Here is a 21,714-nt window from a genome sequence, read left to right as displayed (position 1 = left end):
CATGCTTGTAATCCACCTTTCCTATTGAGCGTGAATGTAACTTGAGTCTATGAGAATCGGTTGGTTTCTGTCGGCTGTTGTATGAATGCAGAACATGTAATCTGGTTAATACAGGGCCTAGCATTGTAAGCCGTTCGGCGTACTTTACGCCCAAATAACATCTCCAGTACGCGGCACTCGGTTTGGTGTATGCCGAAATGCAAAAACCTGTTATTCCCAAACGGTAAACCCAAACAGTCCCAGCTTTCGTTTTGTGCGCCGTTCGGTTCAATTCTCAATAGGTTTGACAGTTTGCTTGAGCACGCACTTCCTCTCGAATCGACATTGTTGAACGTGGTCAGCCATTCAGTGACGAAGAATCCAGGTATTCCTGGAAGTGGGAATGGCACTTTTAGGCCAAATAACACAAGATTGTCAGTTTTCTTGTTTTCTGTCTGTTTTCCTTGTTGAAGGCATAATTTAGTTGCTCAATCTTCTTTGTGGGGGGTCATTTTAGGTTAAAAAAATCTCCAAACATTCTTCAAATTCGGGCTTTGCCCCTGGACCCCAATGGGGGCCTCCTGCCTTTGTAAGCTGAACTCAATTTTTCCAATGCTAGGCCCTGTTAATAGCAATGATATAAACATACAGTGTAATCAACAATTCTGGCGCATTTTCAAGACAGGTTAGGTGTGTTTGCACTTGTTTAACTCTGCTAATCAATATTAGCTGCTTTTTCCTGTTTTCTTCAGGTTATATGAAATACTTAATGCTTGAAGGAAGAGGCATCTTGTGCACACATGTAAAAGAGGTGTAATCATGAATACATAACCAGGGTGGGGGGGGGGGGGGGGGGGGGACACTCATCAGTTACCCCCAATTCAAATATATGCAAACTTGTTTCTCCAGTACTGATGACAAAAATATTTTAAACATAAAAAGTTTCACTTTCAGAATAAATCATCAGGTCCTTTACTAATTCCTAGCTAGCATGGGGGTGTAGGGTGAAAGGGAGAATTTGAGACCAATGCTTAACACTCGCTGTTGAACATAGCTTTATCTGAACGTTCAGGTGGAGAACAACAGGAAGACACTTGGAGAGGATAATTTGTGCCTCGGAAAGAACCAACCATGCCTGTTGTGTCAGAAACAAAGGCCAACAACCACAAGGACAGTGCCGGAAAGACCAGTCTGGTTTTAACTATAATGCAGCATCATCCATTTCATATCAAAGCCAGTATCAAACTGCATTATAAGCAATCCACCCTCCTGTCTGAAATTGAGTTTGTGACATTCAGTATGCTTCAATTTATGAATGTTTATAATGATGGTGATAACATAATATACTCCAAAGTAATGTGTTATTTTGACACACATTTTTTAAATGTAAATTATAAAGTTTTTTGTTGTCCGTTCACATAAAATCCAAATTGTAATAGTTGATTTCCTCCTTTGGAGAGGGAACGAGTGGGTGCTATCGTGATCAGCATGAATCGTCACATGTAAATTGAGTATCATATGGCGTGGCTTTTTTTCCCCCGGAGTGTCCTTTCACATAAAATTCACTATTAGGTGTGAAGTTAAAATGGTCTTCAGACACAAAAAAAAGATGCTATTTTCTTCAACATGAATTGTAATCATCAAATGTAAATTAGAAGACAACTTATAAGATCACCTCATCTTGCGATTGAATATTTGATAAGAAGTAGTGATAGTTTTTGGGGAAGGTAGAGACGAGATCAATAGAGCATGCATGAACTGTATTCAAAATAATCTTGGAATCTGCTATATCCAATGCTAACCTGTGCATACAATGTAAAGTAGAACGACCAGCAAATACCATGAGCAGGCAAGAGAATCTTCCGCCTTTATGATGAGCCCTAGGGTTATTTTTGAGATCGGTGTAAATTTGTTGAGAAAATGTGGGGGTGAAAATGTATGTGGTACATGCATCCGCGCGACAGATTCCATCGCGGAAGATCAAAAGTGAGATACAGAAGACTCATGTAGTTCATAATTCCAGTCTTGGATCACTCCCATCAGCAGTTGCCAGGCATATGTCCTCGTACAGGCACATCCCTATCGCATTCAAACATACCAGCCTGCATAACAATCACTCCACAATTAATCTTTTATTAATAGATTCAGGGACATGGAATAATTCATCTATTCCCCCCCATGACATTCATCAGCATTCATTGACTTCCACTTCTAATGCGTACATTTCTGGCTGATCATGAAGTATGCACATACATGGAATTTCATGCACGAAAAACATTGGGGAACCCCAGTGTAAGCCATCTAGGATGCTCGAAAACTTTTAACTGCGATACAGATAACAAATGGAATCTGTTCATCGCTTACAAAAATATTGTGAACTCGCGCACACCACAGTTTTTCACACCCTCACTCACAGACACATGCTCACACAAATCAAAACTTTTACCAAATACACTAACATTTTGCTACGCTTTTCTTCCTTTAGCTTTCCCGCCTCCTTTCGCCTTTCCTCCTCCTTTTGCTTTCCCACCCGTTTTCTTCCCTCCTCCTTTCTTCCCTTTCCCTGCCTTCTCGGCGGCCTTCTCGGCGCGGCGGTCTGACTTCATGCGGGGGTCGACGATCTTGTATCTGCCCTTGACCCCTTGAGGTCGTCGCGCCCTCTTGCCCATGCCTTTCTTGGCCACCACGTAGGTCGTCTCTTCTTTCTTCTGGCCCAGGAGACCGGCTCTTTTGTAGATCCTGCAACAACATGGCGTACGTATGTCATCGGGTCACAATGATTCGAATCGAGCATGACACTGCTCCGCGAATGGACGGATTTCCAGCATTTTCATGGCTCCAGAGATTCCGCTCGACAAACACACATTGAACAATTTAGAATCATTTTTAAAAAAACCAAAAAAAAACCAATAGTGAATACTTTAGCAACAATGTTCATCCTTCACAGGAAAATGAACATGACATATACTTACGATCATTACCACAATATTTAAAGATTCATGACATTTACAGTAAACAAAACCTAAATAAAATATAAATTTAATGACAAGAGATTAGTTAAAACTTTGTTATAACTGGGTAGTGTACAGTGGAATCCCTCTTTTAAGACCCCCCCCCCCCCAATTTAAGACTTCCTCCCTTTTAAGACCTTATTTTTTCAGATTTTCAGTTCATCAGTAACTTCTGTAAATGTACCCCTATTTATGACCCTCCTTTTTAAGACCTCATATTCTCACATTTGTGGAGGTCGTAAAAGGGGGGTCCACTGTATGACAACCATTGTACTCACTGCTTCATCTGCTGCATCTTCTCCTTTTCCGACACATCAACAGAGTCTCCGATGGCCTCCGACTTCTTCCTCGCCCTCTCCAGCTTCCTCCCCAGCTGCACACAGACAGACATATAGTTCATGTAAGTGTCATCTTCTACCTGATCAGCCTTCGCTATTGACAATGCTTTATAAGATATGTACAGAGACATACACGTGTACAGTTCTGGATGATAAAAGTCAATGCCGCACAAGAACAAGTCTTGGGTTTATAGTCTGACAATTCCGTTAGTCTGCATCGCCTGACCTGAAACTAAATTTAAATAAAACAAGAAATTCCTACGAGGTAGGAAAAACACCCCCGTCAAAGGGAAATAACCTTCTCAGTTGGTGGCAGTGACTGACTGAAAATGGTTATTTCCCTTTGACCATTAAGATGTTCCTCTATAAGTCCTTGTATAATTTTAATCCACCAATAACTCCCTAAGCGTGTGTTTGACTGGTCCCAATTTTTGTAAGGACCGTCTCAGGAATGTATAGAACCTGTTCACCAAGTTTGGTGACGATCGGTCCGTTCATTCTTGAGATCTATATGCGAACACAAACAAACAAACAAACACATCGAGCGAAACCTATACACACCCCTATACCGGGGGTGTAATAATTTCCGTTTAGTCCTTATAATTTCCTAGTCTCAGGTAGTATAAGTAAAGTCAGCACCCCCCTCCCCCATGCCTTTCATCCAACACACACACAAACGCTATCCAACACACACACACTGTATACACAGAGACGGACACACACACACACTTTGCTCAAGGGTACAGGAGTTGGAAACTGCACAGTCGTGCCAACACACACACACACACAGCCACCCCGGATCACGCACTAACACACACACACACACCACCACCACCACCCCAGGTCACACACACACACACACACACACCACCACCACCACCCCGGATCACGCACTAACACACACACACACCACCACCACCCCGGGTCACACACACCACCACCCCGGGTCACACACACACACCACCACCACCCCGGGTCACACACACACACCCGGATCACGCACTAACACACACACACACACCACCACCACCCCGGGTCACACACACACACCACCACCACCCCGGGTCACACACACACACCCGGATCACGCACTAACACACACACACACCACCACCCCGGGTCACACACACACACCACCACGGGTCACACACACACCACCACCACCACTACCCCGGATAACGCACTAACACACACCACAACCACCCCGCGTCACACACACACACCTCTACAGTCCAGGGGTGACGGGGTAGAAAACTGTGCGCGCACACACACACAAACATAAGTATACCGGGGCAGAAAACTGCACGAACATAACCACGTTTATTCTAGGGCCTTGTTCAATTACGGACAACGGTCAACCTTAAAACAACGCTCTCTGGTTCAACCCGAGGTAGCAGTGGAGAGTAAAGAAGAAATTAAGCCACTCAAGAGAAACAGGATACCCCTCAACGGAACGTGGCTGCCAAGCCAATATAGACTTCACATTTGAGAACATTGTTGCAAAAGACGGGACAAAAACAAGTGAGGAACAGAACATCTAGGAGGATATTTTTTTAAAAGTTTTCTTCACCTTGGTTTTTATGGCAAAAATGGCAATAAAGAATTCACCTATTCTGGCAAAAATGGCAATGAAAAAGTAATGTAGTGACTTGAGCTCAATGAGCACGTGTGTTTGTGTTGGTCGTGTAGGGGAAGGATTTTAAACACATCGACACACAATTCACCCCACTGCTGACATAGCAATATTCAAGCTAGTCTGTAGATCGACCACTTGACAGCATGCATCTCTCTTCTTTAATTACGTATACTAGATGCGACTTCCAAACACACACACGCACGCATGCACACACACACACACACACAAACGCCCGCGCGCGCACACACATCGAGTTAACACCCTCACACACTGTTCTCCTGACTATAGCTACACGTTGGACACAACCGGCTGACCAACTCTATCCGAAAGATGCATTTTGTCCTCTCTCAAAGTGCCAGGCGCAGTTAAAGATACCCTCCTCCCGGCCGTGTGAACGAGTCATGTATCTTATACAATCACAGCTCCAAGCTTTGACATGAAATAAGAGTATCCTTTCACCGAGACACATGGATACAAACACCATACAGCCTGGGGGGTAGGTGCACGAGAAAGTCACCACCCCGACGGGAGCCACCCGCAGTGTTGGATTGGTTGAAACTGAGATTTTGTTGCCGGTATGATTTCAACGGATCAGAACCCGCTGTTTGTTCTCTCCCGTGGGTGGCACCCACTTTCGGTTCGTGTACCACAGCCTTGGCTACTATCTATGCATAGTAGACATTTTTTGGCTCAATTATTCTTGCAAATACAGCCGGGAATTCCGACCATGTGATTGGCCTATAATGTCACGTGGGAAAGTTTTCGCCTCAATGTTTCCAAGAAAAACAACTTGTTGACAACCCATACAAACCCGACATGGTTATTTTTGAACATTGTCTGTTGAAAAAGGTGTTTGGTGCGACATTACTTCAGCAACACATAACTGTCAATTCTGCACAGAAAGCTGTCAGTATGGCGGCTTCACTAGCGCCAAAACCTCAGGTTACCAATATCACGGGACAATAGTAATTGACATGTGTTCTGTGTAATTCACAGCGTTAGTTTTATCCGACACTGTTAATTATCAATTTTCAGTTTTGTCCTCGGCTTACTAGCGCCAAACTTGGTCACTTGATAATAGCGCGGTGGGAATTCTGTCATATCTAGAACAATCGTGCACTTGGTGAAGAGTTTTTGAAATTTGGCATGGAGTTAGGTATGGTCATAAGGTTTTCAAAAACCATCGCAAACAAATTCAACCTTACGTTTTGTGGCCTGTTTGCGCAAAATTCAATATGGCCGCCGACGAAAGCAGTAAATGTCATATAGCAGCTCCCATTATTACTAGAACCTTGATAAATGTCTGCTATCCCATGTTTTCTAGTGCAAGGAATCCAAATATGAGATCTCTGGTGTTTCACCGCTATTTTCAGGGTCAAAGGTCATTTTTCAAGGTCATTTCAGTTAACAAAGACGATAACTTTGGAATTTATTAACTTCAAAAGATGAAATTGGGTTGTACACCCTGGCGTGAGCCCTGTGAGCTCACGGTTCAAGTTCTTGAACTCATGACTAACTATTTAGTTAAACACGAATTATGGTGCTCAGAATTGTCGATGTTATAGATATGGTCGACTGGTCGTAAGTTCTGGACTTAGTCACTGGCACTGTTTGCGCAGCCTCCTTCACACTTGCACAGTGGACCACAGCGAAGACCAGCGCGATGACACTTGCAGTTTCCTTTGCAAGCAACCAAGCAGCCACAGTGGAGCAACAGTGAGCAGCCTGTGCTGGCGTCAGGCAGACTTGTCCAGTATGGCACCCATGCCTTGGTTCTCTCATTCCATTCCCATCCCCATTCACTTGGGTTTGGGATGTTGGAGGTTTTGGACAGAGACTGTTTCTAGATGAAAGCTGCGATGAGCAATGCTCGCTTTGTGTGCTGGAACAACGCATGCTGGGTTGGTGGGATGGATTCCAGAGTTTTGAGACCAACAGTAAACATCAGCTTTCTTGCTTCGTTGACAGACGTTGATCTACAGTTTTTGCTGTACATCAGCACAGTGAAACGCTCCAGACGCTGCATGTGCAGTGAGTCGAGTGTGAGGCTGGTTGGGTTCTGGGTGATGGCGATGAAGGTGTCAGTGACCTCAGCAAAAGTGGCCCATGCATTCCATGCATGCTGTCTTTTTGCCAATTCCGAACATGGCCGATGTTACATCACATCCTGTGTAGGAATGAAGAAGGGAAGTGCCTGGCAGCGTTGAGGTCCCAGCTGTTGAGCAATGTAATGTACTGGAATGTCTCTGAATGTCTTTCCTGACCCAAATCCAATCCACAGCTCTGACAGTTTCAGTTGATCAAAGTGATGGATGGCAAGAACCACCACATCTGTGTCCACTGTCCTGAGGTAGGCCTTAGTGTGTCCCTGCTCAGCAGCATGGCAGAGGTGAAGCATCATCCGTGTGTCAGCTTCTTCTTGGTGGCAAGGAGATAAGGCTGATATATCTGTTGGTCTGTTAGTGAGCACAAGGTCAACCTTCGTAGTCAGGAGATGATATCTTGCATCGGTGGTATGTCGCTCTAGTTGCTCACTGAGGAACTGGAACAGCTCATCCTTGTTGTCAGACTCCTTGAGGAACTTCTGCCAGTCAGCTCCCTTTGGAATAGGTATCTTTGCTGAGACTCTAGTTCGCTTTCCTTCACTTTCACCCCGCTTGGCACGAGTCTGTGATTTGAGACTTGCATCCTGATATGTGTCCCAAACAACATCCACTCTTGTTGTGTTGTTGGTCAACTGGCTCTCTAAGAAGGGTAGCAAATGCATAAGTGTGTATTCTTCAAACACAGTGGCACGCTAGGGCTTGACAATATGGATGATGGCTGGCATATCCAGTACGATCCCAGAGGCTTCTTTTGCTGCAGGAGAGCGTCCAGGATCAGGCATTCCAGGCAGGCAGCCAAGAAGAGCAGACTTTGTACCTGACATCAGTTTTCCACGATCACACAAGGAATGAGATTCACGCTGAATCTCATGTCTGAAAAAGTCGTCCATATTATATCAACATCAGATCGTCCTAGCAAGGACAGAAACAACTTGGTGATGAGCGCCGCATTTGCCCTTGCTTATCCCAACTTGTTAGCACCCTTCTTCAGGTCCACAGGTGGCCGGTTGCTGAAAGTTTACAAATTGGCCCTTGGGATAACATCAGACAATGGTTTGGAGCAAGTTTCAAGTCTGTCCCTCACAAATTCTGTAAACATGGCCTTGCCGATGTTTGGAGCTTCCCTCAAGCAGTTGACAATTACTGGGTCCATGACTTCACCGGTGTCCAGTGTGACAAGCTGGGAGCCTGTCTCCTTGAATGGGTTGACCACTGTTCCCTCTTTCACAAGATAGAGCAGTGCTTTGAGATGTTTCAGGAACTTGTTTTGTTCAGCAACAGAAGACTCTGGGTGCTCTAAATTGACTTCTCTGTTTGAAGCTGAAAGACTTTCGTTTTCAAATTCATCAATGACTCTCAGGACCTCTGGTTTTGAGAGTTCAATAACCTCTTTTTCCTCTGGCTGACCAAAGAGTCCTTTTGCTCCACTGTCCTCCTTCAGGAATTTGATGCTGTGCTCCTGGCTCTGGTCAAGCGCCATGAGGGAGAACTTCTTGTCACTGCGCTGCACAACGAACTTCCCTTCCTCAAAGGCTTCATGGACACTTGCATGGGTCTCTGGCAGACAAGCCATGTCCTTCAGGAAGACAGTCATCCCGCGGGCATAGTTTGTGTGCCCAAAAGCAAAAAAACATGGGCTATGAAGGGGGTCATTTTGAAAGACATATGTACCTTTTCAGCTTAAATGGTGAGACTGAGATATTCAAGGAGTTCAGAAATAGACTCCCAGTGGTCGAAAACATGGGTATAGAGACTAATTGTTTCTTTTTAAGTTGAGTAGGTTCAGAGTTATTACACTTTGAAATGAAATGACCTTGAAAATGACATATGAATGACCTTTGACGTTAAAATGACGTCCAAACGTCAAATCCATCTTGGATATGGGTTGCTTGCACTAAAACACATGTGAAAAGTTGTATTTCTCAATGCTGTCGTGGTAACAATGGGTGTAATTTAGCAGTCCTTTTTCCCGGTGGCGGCCATATTGGATTTTGCGCAAACAGACCAATCGAGGTCAAGCTTAATTTGTTTGCGATGGTTTTTGAAAACCTTGTGTCCATACCTACCACCATGCCAAATTTCAAAGACTCTTCACAAAGTGCACGATCATTCTGAATTCCTTCTCAGCTATAAGTACAATTCAAGTTTCACATGAAAATTAATAATGTTCAGTTCTGGCTCACTTCCAGGCGGATTACTAGAGCCAAAACTGAAAGTTAATCGTTATTTGGGAAGAAAAATAGTAATTTTCAGTCATGATTGTAATTTTCACGCTCCCGGAATTGTACTCATGTCCGTATATCAGAAACTGAATAAATAAAATATACTTGAACAAAGCAACACTGCCTAATAAGAGAGAGAGAGAGAGAGAGAGAGAGAGAGAGAGAGAGAGAGAGAGAGAGAGAGAGAGAGCGATGGATGGATGGATGGATGGAAGGATGGTTAATTGTCTAACCAGTGGATTGGTTTACAATGCTCCCGGAATTGTACCCATTCCGTATATCAAACAGAAGAAAGGCGCAACAATGCGAAATAAGAGAGAGAGAGAGAGAGCGAGAGTGGGGGGGGTGGGTGGTGTTAAAATCAATACTTTTATTGTGATGTGTTCTATTTCATTGATAGAAATAATCAGAATTAGAAAGAAAGTTGATAACCGAGCCCAGCGCCAACACAAAATGGGGTCACTGGTTAAAAAATCAATACTTCAGTTGTTCCATTTCATCAAGCTCATGGTCTCTTACATTTTCGGCGCAGCTCTTCTTGCAAACGTCGATGGTAAAATCGATACCTAATAGACCTGACGCTAGTGTGCCTTTTCTTCCCTCACTAAGCATACAATCGGCGTCTCTCTGAAAAGTAGGTTCCTTTCCATGTACAACTAACTTACATATCTCTGAAAAGTAGGTTCCTTTTCATGTACAACTAACTTACATATCTCTTTGAAAAGTAGGTTCCTTTTCATGTACAACTAACTTACATATCTCTTTGAAAAGTAGGTTCCTTTTCATGTACAACTAACTTACATATCTCTCTGAAAAGTAGCTTCCTTTCCATGTACAATTAACTTACATATCTCTCTGAAAAGTAGCTTCCTTTTCATGCACAACTAACTTACATATCTCTCTGAAAATTAAGTTACGACTTTGCCCCCTTTTGTTGAATGCGTGCATATGATTAACCCATAAATGTAAGGATACAAGCGTGAATCTGATTTAAAAACGTTTGCATATTAACAGCCCCATAAGCCTTACCTGACAAGCGTGCATGAATAACACAGAACATTTCGTCTTGTTAACCCATGCATGAAATATGTGTCAGAGCAGAAGATAGTATCTGTCACTGGTTTCGTTGGGGATAGAGGTGTTGTTACTGAAAATGCGTTATCTTTGTTTCAAATTGTGTAATGTTGTACCCTAAACGTGTGTCAATTTGCAAGCTTAAATTGAGCCAAAAATGTTGACTGTGCACACACCGGACTGTAGTGTTTTGGTATAGTGTGTCCCAATGAAAGGATGCTCTTATTGTGTGTGTGTGTGTGTGTGTGTGTGTGTGTGTGTGTGTGTGTGTGTGTGTGTGTGTGTGTGTGTGTGTGTGTGTGTGTGTGTGTGTGTGTGTGTGTGTGTGTGTGTGCCGTACGGTGTGTGTGTGTGTTAGTGTGTGCCGTACGGTGTGTGTGTGTTAGTGTGTGTGTGTGTATGTATGTGTATGTGTGTGTATTAGTGTGTGTTAGTGTGTTAGTGTGTTAGTGTGTTAGTGTGTGTGTGTGTGTGTGTGTGTGTGTGTGTGTGTGTGTGTGTGCCGTATGGTGTGTGTGTGTGTGTTTTAGTGTGTGTGTGTGCCGTACGGTGTGTGTGTGTTAGTGTGTGTGTGTGTGTGTATGTGTGTGTGTTAGTGTGTGTGTGTGTATGTGTGTGTGTTAGTGTGTGTGTGTGTGCGTGAGTGTGCGTGTGTGCATGCGTGCGTGTGTGTGTTTACGTGTGTGTGTGTGTGTGTGCATGTGCGCGAACGTGTGTGCGTTTGTGAGTAAGAGAGAGTTAGCTTTCTTCAGTTTCAGTCTCTGTCTGCCTTTTTATATTTAGTCAAGTTTTGACTAAATATTTTAACATCGAGGGGGAATCGAAACGAGGGTCGTGGTGTATGTGCGTGTGTCTGTCTGTCTGTCTGTCTGTGTGTGTGTGTGTGTGTGTAGAGCGATTCAGACTAAACTACTGGACCGATCTTTATGAAATTTGACATGAGAGTTCCTGGGTATGAAATGCCCGAACGTTTTTTTCATTTTTTTGATAAATGTCTTTGATGACGTCATATCCGGCTTTTCGTGAAAGTTGAGGCGGCACTGTCACGCCCTCATTTTTCAACCAAATTGGTTGAAATTTTGGTCAAGTAATCTTCGACGAAGCCCGGGGTTCGGTATTGCATTTCAGCTTGGTGGCTTAAAAAATTTTTTTTTTTTTTTTATTCTTTTGGTGAATTTTTTTTTTTTTACATACAATGATACATATAATTCTGTACATTACAGGACATCACTTAACCAAAAGGACAGATCCATATCCATAAGCCCGGGGTTCGGTATTGCATTTCAGCTTGGTGGCTTAAAAATTAATTAATGACTTTGGTCATTAAAAATCTGAAAATTGTAAAAAAAAATAAAAATTTATAAAACGATCCAAATTTACGTTTATCTTATTCTCCATCATTTGCTGATTCCAAAAACATATAAATATGTTATATTCGGATTAAAAACAAGCTCTGAAAATTAAATATATAACAAGAAGGGCAAAGCCCATACGACTCACATGCTTTACACATTTTTCCTACCAAAATACATGTGACCTTGACCCAAGGTCAAGGTCATCCAAGGTCATGCAACACAAAGCTGTTAATTCAAGACATAGGAAGTACAATGGTGCTTATTGGCTCTTTCTACCATGAGATATGGTCACTTTTAGTGGTTCACTACCTTATTTTGGTCACATTTCATAAGGGTCAAAGTGACCTTGACCTTGATCATATGTGACCAAATGTGTCTCATGATGAAAGCATAACATGTGCCCCACATAATTTTTAAGTTTGAAACAGTTATCTTCCATAGTTCAGGGTCAAGGTCACTTCAAAATATGTATACAATCCAACTTTGAAGAGCTCCTGTGACCTTGACCTTGAAGCAAGGTAAACCAAACTGGTATCAAAAGATGGGGCTTACTTTGCCCTATATATCATATATAGGTGAGGTATTGAATCTCAAAAACTTCAGAGAAAATGTGAAAAATGTGAAAAATAGCTGTTTTTTAGGCAACATTTATGGCCCCTGCGACCTTGACCTTGAAGCAAGGTCAAGATGCTATGTATGTTTTTTGGGGCCTTGTCATCATACACCATCTTGCCAAATTTGGTACTGATAGACTGAATAGTGTCCAAGAAATATCCAACGTTAAAGTTTTCCGGACGGACGTCCGGACGGACGGACGTCCGGACGGACGGACGGACGGACGGACGACTCGGGTGAGTACATAGACTCACTTTTGCTTCGCATGTGAGTCAAAAATTATTATCAAAATTAAATTGTCCAAATCAATTTAAAAACACTTTCATCTTATTCCTTGTCGGTTCCTGATTCCAAAAACATATAGATATGATATGTTTGGATTAAAAACACGCACAGAAAGTTAAAACAAAGAGAGGTACAGAAAAGCGTGCTATCCTTCTTAGCGCAACTACTACCCCGCTCTTCTTGTCAATTTCACTGCCTTTGCCATGAGCGGTGGCCTGACGATGCTACGAGTAAAATGGCATTGCGTTTCATTCTGTGAGTTCGACAGCTACTTGACTAAATATTGTATTTTCGCCTTACGCGACTTGTTATATTTAGTCAAGTTTTGACTAAATATTTTAACATCGAGGGGGGAATCGAAACGAGGGTCGTGGTGTATGTGTGTCTGTCTGTGCGTGTGTGTGTGTGTGTGTGTGTAGAGCGATTCAGACTAAACTACTGGACCGATCTTTATGAAATTTGACATGAGAGTTCCTGGGTATGAAATCCCCGAACGTTTTTTTCATTTTTTTGATAAATGTCTTTGATGACGTCATATCCGGCTTTTCGTGAAAGTTGAGGCGGCACTGTCACGCCCTCATTTTTCAACCAAATTGGTTGAAATTTTGGTCAAGTAATCTTCGACGAAGCCCGGACTTCGGTATTGCATTTCAGCTTGGTGGCTTAAAAATTAATTAATGACTTTGGTCATTAAAAATCTGAAAATTGTAAAAAAAAATAAAAATTTATAAAACGATCCAAATTTACATTTATCTTATTCTCCATCATTTTCTGATTCCAAAAACATATAAATATGTTATATTCGGATTAAAAACAAGCTCTGAAAATTAAATATATAAAAATTATTATCAAATTTTTTTCCAAATCAATTTAAAAACACTTTCATCTTATTCCTTGTCGGTTCCTGATTCCAAAAACATATACATATGATATGTTTGGATTAAAAACACGCTCAGAAAGTTAAAACGAAGAGAGGTACAGAAAAGCGTGCTATCCTTCTCAGCGCAAGTACTACCCCGCTCTTCTTGTCAATTTCACTGCCTTTGCCGTGCGCGGTGGACTGACGATGCTACGGTCTTGCTGCGTTGCATTGCGTTCAGTTTCATTCTGTGAGTTCGACAGCTACTTGACTAAATATTGTATTTTCGCCTTACGCGACTTGTTTTCTTTCCTTTTTACATTTAGTCAAGTTTTGACTAAATGTTTTAACGTAGAGGGGGGAATCGAGACGAGGGTCGTGGTGTATGTGTGTGTGTGTGTGTGTGTGTGTGTGTGTGTGTGTGTGTGTGTGTGTGTGTGTCTGTGTGTCTGTGTGTGTCTGTGTGTGTGTGTGTGTAGAGCGATTCAGACTAAACTACTGGACCGATCTTTATGAAATTTGACATGAGAGTTCCTGGGTATGATATCCTCAGACGTTTTTTTCATTTTTTTGATAAATGTCTTTGATGACGTCATATCCGGCTTTTCGTGAAAGTTGAGGCGGCACTGTCACGCTCTCATTTTTCAACCAAATTGGTTGAAATTTTGGCCAAGTAATCTCCGACGAAGCGCGGACTTCGGTATTGCATTTCAGCTTGGTGGCTTAAAAATTAATTAATGACTTTGGTCATTAAAAGTCTGAAAATTGTAAAAAATTTTTTTTTATAAAACGATCCAAATTTACGTTCATCTTATTCTCCGTCATTTTCTGATTCCAAAAACATATAAATATGTTATAGTTGGATTAAAAACAAGCTCTGAAAATTAAAAATATAAAAATTATGATCAAAATTAAATTTTCGAAATCAATTTAAAAACACTTTCATCTTATTCCTTGTCGGTTCCTGATTCCAAAAACATATAGATATGATATGTTTGGATTAAAAACACGCTCAGAAAGTTAAAACAAAGAGAGGTACAGAAAAGCGTGCTATCCTTCTCAGCGCAACTACTACCCCGCTCTTCTTGTCAATTTCACTGCCTTTGCCATGAGCGGTGGACTGACGATGCTACGAGTATTGCTGCGTTGCATTGCGTTCAGTTTCATTCTGTGAGTTCGACAGCTACTTGACTAAATGTTGTATTTTCGCCTTACGCGACTTGTTACATTTAGTCAAGTTTTGACTAAATGTTTTAACATAGAGGGGGGGAATCGAGACGAGGGTCGTGGTGTATGTGTGTGTGTCTGTCTGTCTGTCTGTCTGTGTGTGTGTGTAGAGCGATTCAGACTAAACTACTGGGCCGATCTTTATGAAATTTGACATGAGAGTTCCTGGGTATGATATCCCCGGCCATTTATTTCTTTTTTTCGATAAATACCGGCCATATCCGGCCTTTTGTAAAAGTTGAGGCGGCACTGTCACACCCTCATTTTTCAATCAAATTGATTGAAATTTTGGCAAAGCAATCTTCGACGAAGCCCGGGGTTTGGTATTGCATTTCAGCTTGGTGGCTTAAAAACTAATGAGTGAGTTTGGTCATTAAAAATCGGAAACTTGTAATTAAAATTATTTTTTTATTAAACGATCCAAAAACAATTTCATCTTATTCTTCGTCATTTTCTGATTCCAAAAACATATACATATGTTATATTTGGATTAAAAACAAGCTCTGAAAATTAAAAATATAAAAATTATTATCAAAATTAAATTTCAGAAATCGTTTTAAAAACTATTTCATCTTATTCCTTGTCGGTTCCTGATTCCAAAAACATATAGATATGATATGTTTGGATTAAAAACACGCTCAGAAAGTTAAAACGAAGAGAGGTACAGTAAAGCGTGCTATGAAGCACAGCGCAATCGCTACCGCGCCAAACAGGCTCGCCACTTTCACTGCCTTTTGCACTAGCGGCGGACTACGTTCAGTTTCATTCTGTGAGTTCCACAGCTTGACTAAATGTAGTAATTTCGCCTTACGCGACTTGTTTTTAATGTTTTTTTTATGCTGTCAATGTTTTGTTGTTGCTGCTGTCAAAGTAGGCCCCAAAAAAATTAATTATATAGAACGTGCAAAGTCTCACGTGCATCACAAAGACACAGCAAGTAGGTTAATCCTAGAGACTCGGTAAATAGGTCGACAGGCTCTCTCTCTCTCTCTCTCTCTCTCTCTCTCTCTCTCTCTCTCTCTCTCTCTCTCTCTCTCTCTCTCTCTCTCTCTCTCTCTCTCTCTCTCTCTCTCTCTCAGGGCTAAGAACTCAGGGGGGGAAAGCAATTTTAAACGGATAAATATGTGCTTGTTATCACTAAAAGTACTAACACCACAAGATTAACAACAACAACAACAACAACAACGACAACGACAACAACAACAACAACACCATTCGATTTTTAACAATCCTCGTTAGAATCTCTGCGAGACTTGAAACTCCTCGCTTCTCTTAGGGCAAAGCCAAAGTCAATCGGTTTTCCCACCACTGCTCTTTTTATGTCACTGTGTAATTGCGTGTGTAACAAAATTACATGCACATCGGCAGGGGGGGGGGGGGGGAGGGGGGGGGGGGGGGGGGGGGTGACGAAGGTGAATAGCGCTGAAGGTGGGGGTGGAGAGCCAGAGAGGTCTCAGATTGTGAATTCGAGTGTTTGTATGAAGAACGATTGTGAGGAGTTCAAAGAGAAAGAGCATGTCTTTCTCCTACCTTCTCAATTATCAGAGAGAGATACTGAGAGAGAGAGAGACTGAGAGAGAGAGAGACTGAGAGAGAGACTGAGAGAGAGAGAGAGACTGAGAGAGAGAGAGACTGAGAGAGAGACTGAGAGAGTGAGAGAGACTGAGAGAGAGAGACTGAGAGGGAGAGAGAGAGACTGAGAGAGAGAGAGACTGAGAGAGACTGAGAGTGAGAGAGAGAGAGAGTGAGAGAGACTGAGAGAGTGAGAGAGACTGAGAGAGTGAGAGAGACTGAGAGAGAGAGAGAGACTGAGAGAGTGAGAGAGACTGAAAGAGAGAGAGAGAGACTGAGAGAGAGAGAGACTGAGAGAGAAAGAGAGACTGAGAGGGAGAGGAGAGTGAGAGAGACTGAGAGAGACTGAGAGAGAGAGATAGACTGAGAGAGAGAGACAGAAAGAGAGACAGAGAGAGAGTGTGTCAGTGAGAGACTGAGAGATAGTGAGAGAGAGAGACTGAGAGAGAGAGAGACAGAGAGAGAGAGAGAGAGAGAGTCTGAGAGAGAGAGAGAGACTGAGAGAGAGAGTGAGACAGAGAGAGAGAGAGAGAGAGTGAGAGAGAGAGACTGAGAGAGGAGAGAGAGACAGAGAGGAGAGAGAGAGAGACAGAGAGAGAGAGACAGAGAGAGAGAGAGAGACTGAGAGAGAGAGACTGAGAGAGAGAGACAGAGAGAGAGAGAGAGAGAGACTGAGTGAGAGAGTGAGAGAGAGAGAGAGTGAGAGAGAGAGAGAGACTGAGAGAGGAGAGACAGAGAGGAGAGAAAGAGAGAGACTGAGAGAGAGAGAGACTGAGAGAGAGAGAGACTGAGAGAGAGAGTGAGAGAGAGACTGAGAGAGAGAGAGTGAGATAGAGAGACTGAGAGAGAGAGAGTGAGAGAGAGAGACTGAGAGAGACGAGAGAGAGAGAGAGACAGAGACAGAGAGAGACAGAGAGGAGAGAGAGAGTGAGGAGAGAGAGAGAGGAGAGAGAGGGGAGAGAGAGAGAGAGAGAGAGAGAGAGAGGAGAGAGAGAGATGGGGAGTAGAGCGCTGGGGGAAGGGGTTGAGAGATAGATAGAGAACGCTTCAAGTCCAGCACGCTACACACATACCTTCCCCCTATTTTGGGACCTCAGTTGCATGCAGGCCTAAAAGAAAATAGTAATAAAAAAAAAACCAATCGACATCGACACATTATCTCTTCACAGCATATCCCTTTCAGTCAGAATCAGCAAGGTCGATTTTCGCTGGCTTTTCTATAACGGAATCAGTGGTAGACGCGGCAGTTTATTACCTCCATAACTCATCATTCCAGACGCCAGTGGGATGCTTTGCACATTACCCGCCTCTCAGCCTCTCCCACAAATGGCCCTATGACTGACAATACCACGATCGGTCAACGAACAGCGCAACCTGTCGTTTAAAGGCAAGAAACCCATGAAAACAGCTCTTCTCCCGTCTCAGATCTGGTAAGGCTGTTACACGAGATAAGATGCATACCAAAAATGAATGGGGTCTATTCCCTCTTACGTTCAAGGTCTAAATCTAATTTTTGACTACGACCGCACGCCCTGGATCGTGGAACGCCTAGTTGTGTCCACCGCAGACGCTACACACGATTATGTCCCCCGCAAGACCAACCACATGGTAGGTGTCTCCAAATTAATACCTTAAAATAGTAGATAACCAGACTTTCTTGTATTGAAGTTTATATCATACTGACCGGTACTTTTTTTTACATTTAGTCAAGTTTTGACTAAATGTTTTAACATAGAGGGGGAATCGAGACGAGGGTCGTGGTGTATGTGTGTGTGTGTGTGTGTACGTGTGTGTGTGTGTGTGTGTGTGTGTGTGTGTGTGTGTGTGTGTGTGCCTGTCTGTGTCTGTGCGTGTGTGTGTGTGTAGAGCGATTCAGAGTCAACTACTGGACCGATCTTTATGAAATTTTACATGAGAGTTCCTGGGTATGATATCCCCAGACGTTTTTTGCATTTTTTTGATTAATGTCTTTGATGACGTCATATCCGGCTTTTTGTAAAAGTTGAGGCGGCACTGTCACACCCTCATTTTTCAATAAAATTGATTAAAATTTTGGCCAAGCAATCTTCGACGAAGGCCGGACTTTGGTATTGCATTTGAGCTTGGAGGCATAACAATTAATTAATGACTTTGGTCATTAAAAATCTGAAAATTAAAATTAAAATTATTTTTTATAAAACGATCCAAAATTACGTTTATCTTATTCTTCATTATTTTCTGATTCCAAAAACATATAAATATGTTTTATTCGGATTAAAAACAAGCTCTGAAAATTAAAAATATAAAAATTATGATTAAAATTAATTTTCCGAAATCGATTTAAAAACAATTTCATCTTATTCCTTGTCCGTTCCTGATTCCAAAAACATAGATATGATATGTTTGGATTAAAAACACGTTCAGAGAGTTAAAAAGAATAGAGATATAGAAAAGCGTGCTATCCTCCTCAGCGCAACCGCTACCGCGCTTTTTTGGATTGTTAATTTCACTGCCTTTGCCACGAGCGGTGGACAGACGATGCTACGAGTGTACGGTCTTGCGGAAAAAATGCAATGCGTTCAGTTTCATTCTGTGAGTTCGACTGAGCTTGACTAAATGTTGTATTTTTGCTTTACGCGACTTGTTTTGCATTGGATCAGCCAGTTTTCTTACCATTTATACTCTCGTGTACTACATAAGAGAAGACATTTTACCAAGACAGGTCAGAAATACTGTCCCCCACGTTAAAAATGATAAAATAACACAAAGCACGGTCAACAGAAGGGCTTACATTTTCTTGCTTGTCAAAGTCTAACTACTTGTGGATATTGCTTCCATTTTTAAGTTTCAGCTTAGTTTTTGTTTAGACTCACGATGGGTACAAAGATCAACAGTGAAATTTGACGGGGTAAGATCCCCCGCAGCTTGGTCAAAAATGCGGGGAACCTTATCTGGTGTCTGCGGGGGACCTTACCCATTGAGAATCGAGTACCACAAAATAACGCTAGATTAGAGCAGCTTATCCGCGATGTTGGTGCCCCAAAACGCGCATACAAGTCTGCAAGGTATCGAAGATTGAACTGTGAGTATTAGAATAGTGGTTGAAATGGTAGTTCTGGGTTAATTTGTAAGAAATTGAGACCTCTCTGCGTAATTTTCACGGACTTCGGCAGAAAATCGAACGCCACTGTTCACGAGTACACAACCAGACCTAAGTAAAATAGTACTTATAGCCTATGCAATTCTGCTTCGGAATATCTATAATAAATAATGTGATCTGCCATAAAATACCTTCACAGGGCAATTCTTTTGCGATATATCAACTCTGCTTCCGCGTGCGGGGGACATAATCGTGTGTAGCGCCTGCGGTGGACACAAATAGGCGTCCCACGATCCAGGGCGTGGACGGTGTGTTTCCCCACTTCCAAGGTAGGCTACACAGCAAATGTCAGTCAACAGGACAATAAACACCAGAGATCTGAGTGCGGACAGAACGACAAATAAACAGACAGTGTGAAACCTGTACACCCCGATTTTAGGGGAGAGGGGGGGGGGGGGGGGGAGTGTGTGTGTAATAAACGGAAAAAAACACCTGGCGTGTTCGTGAAAAAATCGACCATCCCCGGCCCACCCCTAGCATCTATCTGTAAATGGGGGGCACAAGCGCTACCTTCACACACAAAATTCCTGGAACCTCTCCACTGTACACGAAACGGACTAATGAAACGACAAGCATATAACTATCAGTCTCTCGCTCCACGTTCCTGTTCGGAATACCAACAAGTTGGTGCCACTGAGAGAAAGCGCTCTGTCGACCCGTCATAATAATCCATATATGGATCGCAGCTATCATTTCTAATCTCCACCACCACCACCACAATCCCCTCACTAATCGGATCAGGGTTGGCCCCTGCTAACTGGCGGTATTTTTACAAAGTAGTGGTCACTCCTCTGGGCTCGATTTGGCTGTGGCGCAGTGGGGAAGACACTTTCCGGCTTGTGGCTATAAAACGAATAAACCTTCAATGAAGATGCCTACAAATTAGTGTGCCTCCGACAACACTGAAAAGCTGGGAAATAGACGAATTCCGGAAATAACTCCGTCGGGTTTCCTTGGAAACTCAGAGGCAAGCAACACTTGACATTGGAGGCCAATCACAAGCTCCGATGTGCGTACTGCAGTTTTGAACGAAAAGAGCTTTATAAATTACTAGATGAATACCCGCTTCGCCGGGTACCCGGCTTCGCCGAACCCGGCTTTGCCGGGTGAGTGGCGCACCGGTACCCGGCTTCGCCGGGCGCACCGTACGCGATTGACGCCACACGAAGGAAGGGAGATAAACGCGCAAAACACTGGAGAAGATAAGGAAGAGTTACTGGGAATGGATGTACAGAAAAACCATAAAAACCAAAATCGGTTCAGCGCTGCGCGCTAAGTTCTTCTCTATGGGTGTGAGACATGGAGGACAACAGAGACCATGCTGGGAAAGATCCAAATCTTTGTCAACACCTGCTTGAGGCGCATCCTAAATATCAGATGGACGGACAGAATCCGAAATGGGGTGGATGGGTTGTAGCGGCGACTCAGAATACGCACATTCCCTGTAAATGTACACACAATTGTCCATGCATTATTTGCATTATTCGGACTAAAAATAATATTGTGTCTTTTGTCTCACGTTAATGATACTTCTGCACGACCCGACAATTCCGAAGAACTGTGTAGGTGGTCACAAAACAAAAGGTAAGGATTAGGGTAGGTTCTCCTTCTAATTCCCTAAACACTTCGCAGGCAGCAACCACAGTGCGAGGGGAAAGAATCCAGACAGGTCTCAGCAGAAAATAGCCACAGGCTCGCTCCAAGCCCCCACACGCTGCCCCCACTCTTGTGCCTGCTCTCTCTCTCTCTTCGCTACAAGGCTACATGTACTGCCAAAATGCCCACCCCACTTTGCTGTCATACAGTGCAATTTTTAAAGGTAACTTTAGATTAGTCTGACCAGACCGTAGAATTATTGGTCAGGAAACTGTTATAGATCAGTGCTGCCTAATGCCCGTCCAGATTTGCTGTCATACAGTGCAATGTTTAAAGGTAACTTTAAATTAGTCTGACCAGACCGTAGAATTATTGGTCAGGAAACAGTAATAGATCAGTGATGCCTAATGCCTGTCTCCACTTGGTGTCACACAGTGCAATGTTTAAAGGTAGCGTGACACTAATCTGACCGGCCTGACAGTAGAATCGTTGGTCACAACAGTGATATTCAAGTGTTGCGTAATAACTTGGGCAACTCTCTGAAGTGTGACTCATACGGCGCACCGTTTTAAAGGGATTTTAAAGTTCGCCTTGCCAACAAATCTGAAGCACTGGTCTCGAAAAAAGTCTCTGATTAGCAATGGCTGCAATACGCCCAACTGTGGAGAGACAGCACCTTTCACAAATGAACATGTACCACA

The 21,714-nt window shown here is 42.8% G+C and overlaps 1 protein-coding gene across 2 annotated transcripts; it reads right to left on the bottom strand.

Annotated features, from left to right (window-relative positions):
• Window positions 1-2,098: 2,098 nt before the first annotated feature.
• LOC138954902 (pre-rRNA 2'-O-ribose RNA methyltransferase FTSJ3-like) lies at window positions 2,099-19,667 on the bottom strand. Of its 2 annotated transcripts, none has more exons than XM_070326650.1 (3): window positions 19,549-19,667; window positions 3,269-3,363; window positions 2,099-2,718 (listed from the first exon to the last, which is right to left on the bottom strand). In XM_070326650.1, the coding sequence occupies exons 1-3, from the start codon at window positions 19,603-19,605 to the stop codon at window positions 2,445-2,447; spliced, it is 426 nt and encodes a 141-aa protein (XP_070182751.1). In that variant the 5' UTR covers window positions 19,606-19,667; the 3' UTR covers window positions 2,099-2,444. The 2 variants fall into 2 exon arrangements, with proteins under 2 accessions (XP_070182751.1, XP_070182752.1); XM_070326651.1 differs by lacking the exon at window positions 19,549-19,667 and adding an exon at window positions 10,321-10,350.
• Window positions 19,668-21,714: the final 2,047 nt, after the last annotated feature.

The sequence above is a fragment of the Littorina saxatilis genome, unplaced genomic scaffold (assembly GCF_037325665.1).
Source record: "Littorina saxatilis isolate snail1 unplaced genomic scaffold, US_GU_Lsax_2.0 scaffold_493, whole genome shotgun sequence".
Lineage (NCBI taxonomy): Eukaryota > Metazoa > Mollusca > Gastropoda > Littorinimorpha > Littorinidae > Littorina > Littorina saxatilis.
Note: the sequence above shows the minus strand (reverse complement) of the source record. Positions and strands in the feature narration are given on the sequence as shown.